Source organism: Pongo pygmaeus, chromosome 17 (genome assembly GCF_028885625.2).
Source record: "Pongo pygmaeus isolate AG05252 chromosome 17, NHGRI_mPonPyg2-v2.0_pri, whole genome shotgun sequence".
Taxonomy (NCBI): Eukaryota; Metazoa; Chordata; class Mammalia; order Primates; family Hominidae; genus Pongo; species Pongo pygmaeus.
The window spans coordinates 68022646-68037705 of record NC_072390.2 but is presented as its reverse complement, the minus strand read 5'-3'; the positions used below and the strand labels follow the sequence as shown (position 1 = coordinate 68037705).

At 37.8% G+C, this 15060-nt stretch overlaps 1 protein-coding gene across 5 annotated transcripts in view; it reads right to left on the bottom strand.

The window, feature by feature from the left end:
• The window catches only part of DCC (DCC netrin 1 receptor), a 1213980-nt gene that overhangs the window by 379621 nt on the left and 819299 nt on the right, over positions 1–15060 (bottom strand). For all 5 annotated transcript variants that reach the window (XM_063653694.1, XM_054461350.2, XM_063653695.1 and 2 more), the window contains exon 8: positions 10173–10329. In XM_063653694.1, the coding sequence (XP_063509764.1) occupies positions 10173–10329 (157 nt within the window). The remainder of the gene's footprint in view (positions 1–10172; positions 10330–15060) is intronic.

Here is a 15060-nt window from a genome sequence, read left to right as displayed (position 1 = left end):
TTTATATTTTATTCACACTTAGCATATAGATTCACTGAGCGTAAAAAAATGGCTACATTGCTGGGGCTCATAATTTTTTAAATAAATGCATAAATAAATGTGAAATTAAACGAGAATAATTACATAAAATCTCCACATAATGTGACCTCAGAAATGCCTAGAAAATTGGATTCTATTCCATGTTTCATCCCCATTTATTTCGGTCATCTTTTGCATGTCACTTCACCTTCCTGGGTCTTGATTTCATTATCTGTAATGGAGAGTGGGATCTACTTAAAGAAACCTCACTACTCTAATACTCTTCATTAGGAATAAAAAATAGAAAATCTCCTATATCTACAAGTGTTTGTGTTAGCTGAATTCAGCACTTCTATTTTTACATTTCAGAAGTAGAGTTTAGAGATTAAACATGATTCTGCTTCTTAGTGGATTATTTGTAGCAAGTCTCTAATATGCATTTTTAGTAAATACATATTATCTTGCCTAAGTGCCTCAGAGTGTTAACATTTAGTTACAACTTGTGAGTTGAGCAACAAATGCTGCCTTGAGGTGTCAAACACCTAATTAGTTGCTTCAGGGAGGAAGAGTTACATTAACATTCCTTTGTAGAGAAGGAGTTGTTATTTTTAGTGGAAAGATTTTTAGCATCTCCTTTTTATCTGTTCTACTTTCATTCATTATTTCTTTAGTGAATGCCAGAATGTTATAACAATTAAAAGATTTCAAAACTGAAACATGGTGTTTAATGAAATAGAACTCAAAGTGATAGCAGAGTGATAACCACTCAAATGTCACCTTCCTTATTACCCTAAAACCATAGGTTTGGAAATCAATGCTATCTTAGAGAGAAAGGTTTCCAGATGTTTCACTGCCAGATAAAAGCATAATGAAGACTGGAAATGTCTCTTTTTGCTTACCTCTCTTGGTTAGAGATATTTCCACTAAGTTTTGGTTAAAAATTGTTTTTTATTGAATTGTTAAAAAGGATAAATCTAGGAATGAGCTTTTTAAAAATGTGCTTCCCTTTAATCTCTGCTTCAACATCTAATACACACTTGAGACTAGTTATGTAACAAATAGCTACTGTAACTGCAAATAATGAGCTATATCTTGGGAGTTGGGGTGAAACAGATTTTGATTTCAAATTCTAATTTTGTTTAGTTTCAGCCTCTATCCACATGATAAATGTGACTGAGTTCTGGATTCTTCTCATTCTGTTTTCTTCGGATGGGCCATCTTACCCTTCTCTAGCTGTAGCAAGCATCCACATGCTGACACATTACTGATACATATCTCTGTCCCAGTCTTCTCCTTTGAGCTCCAGATTCCTATTTCCAAGGCCCTTGTGGACATTCCCATTTGAACGTTTTAAAGGTATATCAAGCACAACTTGTCTGAAACTGAATTTATGATCTTCATTTCAAATATGGACCTTTCCAGCATCCTAATCTCAGCAAATTGCACAATCATCTCCACACTGGAATATGCCAGAAACCAAGTGACTGTCCTTGACAACCCCTTCTCCCTCACCATTCATGTGCAATGCATCATCCAGTCCTGTCAGTTTTGCCCCCTAAATATCTGCAAAGTTCTGTCCGCTGCTCCATCTCCACTGACATACCCTTAGACCAAGCTACCATCTTTTGTTTGGACTTCTGCAGTAGCCTGCTGAATGACTCTGGCACCCACCTGGCTGACCTCTGCTCTAGTTTCCACTTTCTAGTCATAGTCATCTTTTGAAAATGCAAATCTGATTATGACATAGACATCATGCACACATTTCATAAATGCTCTCACAGAAGCATGTTCCTTTCCACTAAAGCTCTTAACTAAGTGTGTGGTTATACATTCATCAGTAAGATGAACCTTTCAAGATTAACTCCTTCCAAAGAATCTGCTGGGTTCTCTTCTATTTTTAGTACACTGCTGGACATGGACATATAGTCAACTCACATTCAATATTTGCTCATTTATATATGACATTTGTGGATGGCATGTTTCATTTTCAATATGCCTTAAGTCCACTGGAGAAATAAAATCATTATTCTCTCATTCAATGAATTAAAAACACTTTGAAGTACAGAGCCGTGATTTTATATTTACAGAGAAGCAGAGTGGGGCTCTAAGAAGAAGGCTAACTTTGCCAAGCTTTAAGCCAGGGCCAGAATGTCATGCTTAGGATTCTGAGTCTTGTTCTCTTTCCATCACAATAGGCTCCCTCATGGATAACAAGCTCCATCAGCTGCAGAGTCCTCAACTCTGAAGAGCGGGGAAAGAATATGTAAACACCACGTCAAAAATGTAATATACCATGAATTCTAAAAGGAATCCTCCATGTCAATCACAAAAAGCTGGCTTCTAATCCTGAACAGTGAGCAGAGGTTTTCTGAGGCAGCATAAAGCAATGTGAAGCATATATTGCTGCAAGTTGGAACACCTAGTTCAGCCTTTGTTCTGCCACAAAACAGTGTGTGACCTTGAGCAAGTCAGGGGCTATCTTGGAGCCTTCTCTGCTTCATTTGCAAAATGAAGATACCGGTCCCTTATCTGCCTACCTCACAGTGTTATTGTGAGGATTAAATTGAATGATGCTCATAAAAGCATTTTAATTCTCTCATCTGCACTCCCACTGTATTTTATATGGAGCTTTTTCAGAAAATGTCTTTCACTTTGTATGGCACAGTGAAGAGATCACTGGAGTAGAAACCTGGCATTGAAATCCCAGTTCTAATATTTACTATTAGTGTGGTTTCTTAGCAATATTTTTCAGTCTTTCTGAACAGAGAAAGGCATACTCATTTGTGAAATGGAGATCATCATAAATACCTTATGTGAGGATCAAATGGGTGAATGCTTGTGAAAGTAATAAAGTCCTCTCTAAATAAGAGTTAAGAAACACCCTTGTATTTCAGTTATTTTAATTTTCAACCCACATGATGATTTGCACATGGCATTAGCTAATAAGAATGGAATGTTTTGGGTGCACCAAACAAAGAGCAAGTGTTTTAGGTGTTTTTATTTAACTTCATTTAATACTCATCAAAACCTTACACATCAGATACTATTATTATTCCACGTGAGAAAACAAAGTCACTAGTAATAGGCCCAAAGCCACACAGATGGTAAAATACCAAGCCAGGATTTGAACCCAGGTGGTTCAATTCCACAGCCACATAGCCTTAACCTTTTGGCTATACTGTGTTACAGTTCATAGTCATTTTAGTTACAAATGAGAGGTATAATGTTCTTTTTATATATATAAAATACAAAAACTTAGCCAGACATGGCGGCATGCACCTGTAGTCCTAGCTACTCAGGAGGCTGAGGTGGGAGGATCCATTGAGCCCAGGAGTTTGAGGCTGCAAGTGAACTATGATCACACCACTGCACTCTATCCTGAGCAACATAGCAAGACCTCATCTCTCAAAATAAATACAATAATAAAAATTCACTAGTGTGTTTTATTAGTGGTAAATAAATAATGCAAATCAACTTAGCCATTAAGTCAAAAAATTATTGGAAAGAAACATATAAAATAATTGCATGTCATAATTCTATAAATATCAAGAACATTTAGTTCTCTTGCAGGTTAATCCACTAAGGAAGCAAGATGAATAAGGGATTGAGAGTGCCTGATTTGGACTATGGTCTACACTAAATTCTAGTTCTACTACTTACTAGCTGTATAATGGAGGTATAAACTTGTTCTTTAAGTCTCATCTTGGTAAACATACTTTATGTAAGATGCTTAGCCTGGTATCTGGCAGAGTAAGTGCCTAATAAATGCTTGCTGTCACTGTTGATGATAAAACTGTGGCCTTGGGCATGGGACTTTCCTCTGAGCATTGGTCTCTGAATGTTTAGGTAGCAGGAAGTTAGACTATGACCTCAAAGATCACTTTTCATTCCTAATGATTTTTAGGTACTAAGGGAGGATAGCTAGATCTCTATGAAGCAATTACTTCACTGTGAATTCTAGCTTTCATGTTTTGGAATATATGCTGCTTTTTAACTTATGAAATAAAAGCACCCCAAGGGGTTGGATAAAATGATGTGAATTATGTCACTTGCATTATCTACACCATTAACCAGTCAGAAAGATGTGTGATGATCTGAGCTAGAATAACTTTCCTGACAAAGTTATTGTTAATCTGAGATAAATGTTAAATTCACAACGTTTTAGAAAGGTATTGTGTCAAGCAGCTAAATAAATCTACATGAACAAACAAACATCATAGACAACTGCTCAGAGACAGTAGCATATTTTATGGCTCTAGTTGAGAGCCAGAAAAATCAAAATAAATGGAGATATTAGAATAAAATTTTAATATCAACTTTTTTTGGAATTAAAGTTTTTATTGAACTGTAGTCAGCTTATTTATCCTCCTCAGTAACACAATTTATTTTATTGGGTAAGAAAAAAAATCTATCAAGAATATCATATCTCTCTGCCACCTCTACCATATCAGTTCTGATCAGTGTATGTTTACATGAGGCATGATACTGGACACTTGAGCATGAAATTATGAATAAAATCCAGTCTCAATCATCAGGAAAAGAAATACACACATACTCAACCAAACATCAAACTTGATAAAAGGTGGCCAAGGCCATAACGGTAATGTAATCAAAACGAACGGGTGAGATAAAGGTGAAATTGATGAATTCTGAGTTGGAGGACTATGGAGAGTTCCACAGAGTAGTTGACATTTCAGCTAAGGCATCAAGTTGAAAAATACTTAGTGAGTGTCTATAATGTGTTAAGCACTGTTCTAGGCACTGAGAATAGCTCAGTGGATAAAGAAGATAAAAACAGCCTTGCCCATAGGAAGATTATATTTTGGTGAGGAGAAAGGGGATTAGGGAAACAAAATTTGCAAGTAGAAGGCAATAAAGGCTATGGAGAAAAATAAGAATAAAAAGTACATAGTGAGTGTCAGGGGTCAGGAAAGACTTCCATGAGAATATGACATTGCAGCAAAGATTTGGTAGAAATTAGGGAATGATCCATGGGGATCTCTGAGGAGAAGAACATCCTAGGCAGACTGAAGAGCAAGCGCAAAGATCTCAAAAGAGGAGGATTCTTGGATATTTAGGAAACATAAGGAAAGTGCTACGTGATGAGGTTAGAGGGGTAACAAGAGAAAAGAGCAAGGACTTCTGTTAATTCTGTGAATGAGACAAACAGTCATCACAGGGTTTTGAAGCAGAGGAATTACATACCCTAACTTATGTTTTAAAAGGTTTACTCCAGCTGCTATGGTAAGACTAGAATTAGGAGATTACTGCAGTAGTTCCAACGAGACTTGGTTGTACTTAAGGAGGGGGTAAGAAGTGGTAGGACTCAGTATATGTTTTGTTTCTGTTTTTAATTTTTTTTTTTTTTGAGACAGAGTCTTGCTTTGTCACCCAGGCTGGAGTGCAGTGGCACGATCTCAGCTCACTGCCACCTCCACCTCCCAGGTTCAAGCAATTCCCCTGCCTCACCATCCTAAGTAGCCAGGATTACAGGTGCGTGCCACCATGTACAGCTAATTTTTGTATGTTTAGTGGAAATGGGATTTCACTATGTTGGCTGGGCTGATCTCGAACTCTTGACCTCAAATCATCCACCCACCTCGGCCTCCCAAAGTGCTGGGATTACAGGTGTGAGCCACCGTGCCTGGCCATGTTTTGTTTTTATTTATTTGATTTTAATTGTCTATTATGAAAAGTTAAACAATATAAAACTAGGCAGAATAATATGATGAACCACTTTATTCCCATAACTCAGCTCAGAATATAAAATCATAACTAGCCTTCCAATATTATTTCATAACAAGACTTGGTATATTATTTCATGGATTCAGGATATATTTTGATGGTACTGCCAAGAGTTGATGATGGCTTTCATAATAAGAATTAAGAATTAATTAAGAGCTAGGAATTATTCCAAAGGTTTTGGCCTGATTAATGAGAAATATGAAGATTTCAAAGGTGGGGGGAACTCTGGAATGATAAAGTATTTGGTGGGGAGGAATTGAGGTTGAAGCATAACAGGTATTTGGTTTTGTTCATAAGTTTTAGATGCCCATGAGACATTGATGTTGAGAAATCAAGTAGGAAGATGTGTATATGAGTATGGATTGCAGGTAAAAAAGTTAGGACCAGAGATACAAATTTGGAACACATCAGCGTGTGCAAGGAATATAAAGTCAAGAAGTGAATGAAAGGCTTGAGTCCTGAAGCAATTCGATACATGCAGATCAGATAAATTGGGAGTAAAAAGTAAAAAAAAAAAAAAGCCTGAAAATGAGTAGCCAGAGTAGAATGAGGAGAGCATGTGCAACAGAAAACTGAGTGAAGAATGAGTTTCACCAAAGGAGAAATGATCAAATGTGACAAAATTTGCTGATTGTCCAAGTAATATGAAGACCAGGAATTGACTACTAGGTTAGAAACAGGAGGTTATTGGTGAACCTTGATAAGAGCAGTTGCTATTACATTTTAGGAACAAAATAATTATTGGAATATGATGTAAGACATTGGAGTGAAGTTAGACAATTCAAGGAATGTTCCTATGAAAGAGAACAGAGCATGGAGTGGTAGAGGAGAGAAAAGTTAAATTGAAGCAAAATTTGTTGCAATGGAAGATCTGACTACATGCTGACATGCTGATAGGCATAATTCATCTTAGTGGGAGAAATTGATGACACAGAAGAGAGAAAGAATGGCTGAAGATTTGCTCTTTTATAAGAAAAGATGGGATCTTGTGCACAAGTGAAGGTTTTGCTTTAAAGACTACAGGCAGTTGTTTTATGGAAATTTGAGGAAAGACAGATTATATGCTTAAAGACAAACTTGAGTGAAAAAAAATTCACATATGAAAGCATGTAGAATTCTCCTTCTTATATTACATGAAATTAAAATCAAGGTCAGCTAAGAGTGGGGGAAAGGGGGAAGGTGTTGGAGATTTGAGAAGAGAGAAAAAGACATGAAATATCATTAGGAGTGTATGTGAGAGAGGCTGCCTGATAAATGTAGTATAACTGCCAGTAACATTAATGGGCAACATGAGATTAGTAGCTATGAATTTAAAGTGAGGCGAATCAGCCCATTTATACCTTTTCCTCTAGCTATATTCAGCTACAAAAGCACAAGTAAAGAGTAGGTAGAAAGTTACATTTACTTGAGTTGGTTTTTGCTAAGCAAGTAATATGAAATGAGAGTAGCAGGCAAAACGTTGATGCAAGTCAGCAAATATTTAATTGCTGTATTTACTGGCTATGGAATTGTAGCTATGGAGTAAGTGAAGGAAAACAGGAAAGATAAGGGATAGGATCAACAGATTGCAGGTCTCTGTGAAATCAAAGGTTTGTTGTATTCAGAGTCCTAAATAAAGGATAGTAAGACAAGAGTCTGGAGAGTGAGGCAAGAATATGATTTGAAACTCAGATAATGAGAGGTTGCAGTGATTGGTGTTGTCAAGTTTCATGGTATAACCATGGGAGCGAGTAGCCAAGGGGGTATACAGGATTGATGCTTAGGATTGAAAGATAAGAACAAGTTCAGTAGAAGAGGAAAGGACAAAATTGTGTGATAAGCAGGCCTGTGAACAATTATGAAAATAAATGGTTCACCCAAACAGCAATTTCAACAATTTCTCCTTCCCCTTCTCCTTCCCTTTCTCTTCCTAATTCTCCTTCTTCCAATACTTTGAGCCTAAATTTCAGCTTCTTTTCTACATTGTCTCTGAGCTCACACTATTCTGAGCCCTTCCCTTCTTCCTGTGTGGAGTGACTGCCCTGAATTCTTTACTTGAATTCCCTCAGTCCTCATAGCAATGCTAACAGGTAGAATTTATCTTCCTTTTATTCCTTTTAGCAAAAAAGTATTATTCGTATTTAATGCACTATTAAATACAGAAACATCACACATTTGATAAATAATAGGACCATTTTCAAATCCAGCTCTTGTGACTTGAGTGAAAATTTTTTAACCATTACAGATTATAGAAACCACACTTTTACATATATCCATACAGATAGACAGATATAGATACACATAGATCGGGGCTAGACTTCCATTGAAAGAAGTCTGAAGTTCCATGTGCATATCTTTGTATAGCAGTTTTACTGTATTTAAGAACCAGTCACATTTTGGGGCAGTGGAGTGAGTGATCAAAACTGCATTTCAAAAAGATAACTACAAACAGTGAGAAAGATGGATTGGCAGGTGAGGAGTGATTCCCAGAGATCAGGTAAAGATGTTGAAGATAATAGAATAAAGGAAGCATGCCTGAGCTATGGCCAAGGTAAAGTTGACAAGACTTCATGAGGAATGGTAGTGTTGGGAGGCAGCAGTCAGTAAAACATGGCATGAATTTTTTGCTTGGTCAACGGGGATGGAAGATACTAACATAAACTAAGAAAAGAAAGGAAAAATATACATAAGGAGGAGACAGTGAGTATGTTTTGGGCAGGTTGAATTTAAGGTGCCTCCAGGAAATCCATGTAAAAACATGAAGATGACTGGGCAAGAATCATTGCTTCCAGTTTTCACAGCTGCACACACTGAAATCCAAGGAACTTAGGAGGCATCGTAAGATCACAAATAGTTGCAGAGATAACACTAAAACGAACGCCTGTTTCTTCACAGTAATGAATAATCTTAGCATAAGGCAATATGGATATGTCTACATCTTCCTTTTTTTTTTTTGAGAGGGCATCTCTGTTGCCCAGGCTGGAGTGCAGTGGCACAATCTTGGCTCACTTCAACCTCCACTTCCCATGATCAAGCAATTCTCCTGCCTCATCCTCCTGAGTGGCTAGGATGACAGGTGTGTGCCACCATGCCCAGCTAATTTTTTTGTATTTTTAGAAGAGACGGGGTTTCACCATGTTGGTCAGGCTGGTCTTGAACTCCTGACCTCAGGTGAGCCACCTGCCTTAGCCTGCCAAAGTGCTGGGATTACAGGCATGAGTCACCTTGCCCAGCCTCTTTCCTTTCATTTTAAAGTAAGGTCAATTTGTAAAAGATAACAGAAACTTTAAAAGGCTAAACTTGAACTTGCTGCCAACTAGAAAGGAGAGCATTTTGAGACCCAGCAGGTGAGGAGCTGTATTGCACCACCTGAGCACCAGATTGTCCCATTTTGAACTAAATAACACTTTGGTTTATCCAATGTATATGTCTCCTTTCGAATGCTAAAGATCACCACATGTTTACAGCACTCACAAATTTGAGGGACTAGAACCCTAGGACATGAATTCCTGCTTCTCCTGATGTGGAACTTATCCAGCATTTACCTCAGACCTAAACATCAAATTTCAAAGTCATAAGATGGTGAAATATCTTAAGGGGAAAATGTTGAGAAAAAAAATGCAATGGATTGTAATCTTGAAACCAGATATGTACAGCTCACTTTTGCTTAGTCAATAGTAATATCCACAATAACAACTTCTACCAAGTACTGGACACTGATATGACGTTTATATATGCAAATTAATTTAATGCTAGCCAAAGCCTTGCAAGGTAAGTATTATTTAAAATTTTTTTTTTTTTTAGTTTTTATAAAACTTTTAATTTTTATGGGGATATAATAGATGTACATATTCATGGGATACATGATGTATTTTGATACAGGCATGCAATGTGCCATAATCACATCAGGGTAAATGGGGCATCCATCACCTCACGCATTTGTCTTTTGTGTTACAAACAATCCTATTATACACTTTATTGTACATTTTAAGGTAGGTATTATTAATTCCTCCTTATTAAAGAGGAAAATGAGGCTCAGAGAAGTCATGTGGTTTTTTTGAGCTCATGTGATGTCAATGACAGAAATGGGATTACAAGCTAGCCACAGTAGAGCTTTTATACACTGTTCTACTAATATACAGCCTAATTCTGTTCTCTGTTTATGACTCTGAAAACCAAAGAAATAAAAAATTGACATAATATATTCTTACCTTTTTCAAGGATTTTTTATACAAATAATTTCATTAGACTGTGTCAACAACACTGCTTTTTAAAAGTGCACATCTCCACTGGGGAATGAGTGAACGACATAGTAGAGATTTCACAGCCTCTCCAAAGTTCCTGCCCAAGATCTCCTCCTGCCATTACCCGACCATATTGACTTAAAGAGATGACGGATTAAGCTGAATTTTATTGGTAGCATCACCTACCTGTTGTCACCTTCTCTGGAGAAAAAGACCGTGAAAGTTTGAATGTTCCCTTTCGCTTCTGCAGGTGGGCGCCAGCTGAGACGGACAAATCGGCTGGAAACCAAGACAGGGACAACGTCTCTGGGAGCCGAAGGGAGGACACTGGAGCTTGGGATAGCTAAGGAGAAAGAAGAGGAGGCTATCAGAAGTGTCGGTGCCATAGGTAAGAATTGGGTAGGAAGGCAGAGCCAACCTATTAGCAAGCATCTCCATGTTATAGTCACCTTGATTCTAAAGCAAGGAAGAAAACCAAGGGAATGCACACGGTAAATGGAATAAAAGGTATATTTGTATTTTTTGGGTTTTAAAGTGTGGCTAATGACATGTATACAATTCCACTGCTTAAATGTCCGATTTCTATTACCCATGGGATCTATGACAATAAGGGAAAAAAAAGTCTGCTCAGGAAAGAAAAGGGAAGAGAAATTTGGCAATGTGAATTTTTAACAAGCATTTGAGTTCTAGAAAGACCTTACTTCAGAACTGTGGATAATATGATTCAATATTGTAAAAGGATTACACCTCTCATGACTTTAACTGACAATAGAAAATGTCCTTGGTAACAGATAAATTATTTTAAGTAATTAATATTTCCCTGAATTGTTCTGGAATGAAGCAGAGGTTGAAAAAGTAAGAATATGGATAAATGAATAAATGAATAAACACATGTATCTATATTTGAAGTAAAAGACGGTATTACAATTCAGAAGATAAACAAACTCCAGATATACTAAATATAAAACTAAATTTACAGTAACTATTTGTCAAAGATAACCTATTGGCATTTTTAAGAGTTCTAAGAAGTGCTAGGAGGGCCATCATCTCCAGGATTTTACAAGGTTGGGGGCAGTTATTACTGTAGAAAAAAATGTGATCATATAGTTTTAATATACAGTAAGACCACATGATTTCTGACAAAGAAAAATCACATATTATAAAACTCTTCCTATGTATTAAAAAAAATGGTAACCAAGTTGATTCTTTTTTTTTTTTTTTTTTTTTTTTTTGGTTGACATGGGGTCTCGCTCTGCAACCCAGGCTGGAGTGCACTGGCGCGATCTTGGCTCACTGAAACCTCTGTCTCCAGGTTCAAGTGATTCTCCTGCTTCAGGCTTCCGAGTAGCTGGGATTACAGGCACGCGACCCCATGTCTGGCTAATTTTTGTATTTTTAGTAAAGATGGGGTTTTGCCATGTTGGCCAGGCTGTGTTGAACTCCTGACCTCAAGTGATCCACCCACCTCAGCCTCCCAAAGTCCTGGAGATTACAGGCATGAGCCACCATGCCTGGCCCCAAGGTGATTCTTTAAAATATTCATTTCATAGTTAAAATACGTTTCATAATAGAAAAGATACAGCCCAAGTAGGTGTACATACACTGACACCAAGTTTAATAAAGCACTAATTTGGAAGTCAAACCAATGGAGACCTCAATATTCTATAACATAGCCACGGACTTACCTGTATTCATAAATGCTTCAGGTAACCAAAAAGTTATCACAAAACCTTATTGCTGTCAGTATCTGTCTACATGTTTACACTATTCTGATACAATTTTTTTTCTCCCTCAGCCTCCTGAGTAGCTGGGATTACAGGCACACACCACCACACCCGGCTAATTTTTGTATTTTTGGTAGAGACAGGGTTTCAGTATGTTGGCCAGGCTGGTCTTGATCTCCTGACTTCAGATGATCCACCTGTCTTGGCCTTCCAAAGTACTGGGATTACTGGCGAGAGCCACCTCTCCCAGCCTGTTTGGAAACAATTTGAAGTAGTTTATTTATGTATTTTTTAAGACCATAGGAAATTAAGAGCAGAAATGAAAATTTGATGAAAGTTAACAAAAAGTAGAAGCAATTTTCATGGACTTGTTCATAAGAACAACTCTGAATTATTCAGAATTAAAAAACTGTCTTTTCACATTAATTCCCACATTGGGGGAATTAATAATATGTAAGAGAGGGTTTTCTATTACATATGTGCATGTGTATTTTGTATTGTGTGTCTGCTTGGGTGTGTGTGAATTCATAATTCAGCTGTGCTAACTCTGTTTTCTTCATGTTTGTTAAAGTTCTCAAGTCTAGGGAATACATGTTTCATCTCGACAGGTGATCTCTAGCCACAAATCACAGGTACCCATTTGCGGATGTAAAATCTTCAAACCGGCTTTTGTAGTCCATTTGCCCTAGTCTTTATCAAAGTCAGTCTTCATTTTTGCATTCACTTTGTATAGGGACTGGCTGAGTGGTATCACTGCCATGAGTTAAACTTCTGCTAGCTAGAAAAATTCATCTGGGTAGTGGAAATACCCCATTTTCTAATGGTTCCAGAAACATTATCGATATACAATTCTTGCTAGCTATACAGAGAAAGAGAGGTTTTAAAGAATGGCAAAAAAAAAAAAGTATTAAAAGTTATTTCTGACTCCATAGACTCTTTGACTATTTCTTTGTAGATAAAATTTCGCCTTGCTCTCTAGATCAGTACAGTATTTGAAATAAATGGAAGAGTGGCAGTGAGTTAGTCAATCTTTTATAGCAGAGTGGTGAGGGAGGGGAAAAGATTGATGCCTGGGGATGGAGTATCTCTCTCAAAAATATGGGTGATATTAAGCTTCTTGACAAAAACCTTTACTTCCACACATCACAGGCAGCTGAGACTAACACACTGCAGTGAATTTATTCTCTCCCTCCCCCTCAGCCTGCTTCTCCTCCTGGGTGATATTCAAGTTGTCCTCTCAGCTGTGCAGCCCGGAAACCCAAAGCCCATCCTTGATTCCTGACTCTCCTTCACTCACCGCATGCTAGGGGTCCCCACTCCTGAACGTGTCATTAATCTACCCACACTATTGCATTTCCACTGCCACACTTGCATTGACACCACCGTACTCTCTCACTGGAATTACCACAAGTGTACCCGAGCTCCTCTGCCTTCCTTAAACTCACCTTCCTCAAATATATTCTCTGCGCAGCATCCAGAATGAGCTTATAAAAATATAAATCCAGTCATGTCACTCTACTACTTATTTTTCCTCCACACATCCTCTTCAGGGCAAGCTTCAAACTTCTTAATTAGCTTGCTGGCCTGACTTCTGCTGAACATGGGTCTTGGGTGGCTTTCTCCATAAACAGTGCTTCAGAAAAGGACTTTTGTATAATTACTACATTTGGGAGATGATCCCAAAAACACTGCAGGGAGTCAGGAAGTGAGACAGGGCAGGGAGGGACCTATCTGAAGAGTGGGTTATCTATATGGTTATTCCTGTGGGAAATGGAAGGGCAATCCCATCGGGGACTCTGGGAGTCAGTATAGGACATGCCTCGGAGTTATTCATCCCTCAGGGTAGCAGATAGGGGTATTTATCTATCTACTCCTTCTCCATCATTTGTTGAGGGTGATTCCGGTGGATTTGCCTTTCCTAAACAATGGCCTAGTGTGTTCCTACAGCAAGACAGAAAATACCTTCGGGCAGAGGCTTGCAGAGGTGCACAGTTAGCAACTTTCAGTAGCTCTACTCACTCAGCAAATATTCAAACAGCTCAGATCACCTGTCCTTCTTGCCCATGCAGAAGAGAGAGTGGGGAACAACAGACAAAGCCATTGTTCTCATGGTGCTTATGTGGAAGCTCCTTGGCTTCTTGATGCTTCTACATTAAGCAAGTTCTCATGCTGAGCCCCCTGCAATTGTCTAGGGCCTTCACAGAAGCAGATCCCACACCTTAACAAGCCCCTTGCACTCATCTGCATAACTCCTACTTTCCCTCTTGGTTTAGTTAAGGTGTTGTTTCCTGTGGAAAGACTGAAAGTATTTGGAAAATATATAAAAACCAAGTAACGTAATATTAAAAAGCATGTTTTAAAATATTTAAAATAATAAATCATCTTATTGAAAAGTGGGGTTCAACTTGACAAATAATGCAAGAAATACACATTAAAATAGAGCCTGAAAAAATTCTATCAGAGGCCACTTTAAAGAAGGTGAGTATCTCACGTTGGCCAGGGTGTGGCGCTCTCACAGGCTGTCAGTTGAAGTGTGTGTGAGCGCTACACGTTCAGAAGTAAATGAGGCAAAATCCTTTTAAAAAAATTCATAGCATCAGGCCAAACATTCTCATTCCTATAAATTTATTATTTAAAAAATAACAAATCCCTTCTTCATCAGTATATCAATCTGTAATTATAGATAGCACATTTACTCAAAATGTAATACCTCTATAACTAACCAGTTATTAAAAAATGAGATCCTTACTATATTTTTGAGAAACATATTTTTAAACATATAATTAATTATAACTTGGTGAAAGCTTTTTGGAATTTTCAAGAAGTTAGACAAATAAGTTTTATACGAACAAGAGGGAAGTTTTCCAATCTTTTTCCTCCAAGAGCATCTCACTCCTACATGACGTCAACATCACAAACCAATTGGCATCTCCACCCACCCAGGGAGTGCCAGAGAGGAGGGCAAGGGGCAATGGCAAGCAAGCAGTTGCTCCTCCCTCTTTTCTCCTTAGGCTTCAGGGAGTGTCTTCTCACAGAGCTGGTCTAGACTCAGATGGCACAAAGCTCAGCATAGAATTAATCACGGACTCTTTACCTCAGTTTAAACAGGCGTTATATTAAAAGGGAGGAACACAGTTTTAACAAAGGAATGGCTTCTTATCTTATACAGGGGAATTAATTTTGTTCTTACTAATCCTCCATGCTTTCTCTCAACAGTAACTTGCCTTCAAATAAGGTCTCAATAAAGAACCAATCAGGACTTCTTTTCTTTGCTCTTGGAGGCCTAATCTCCAGTCTGGCCCTAATCTCTCTGGCCCATTACTGTTGCCATAGCTACAGCTTCTTTATCT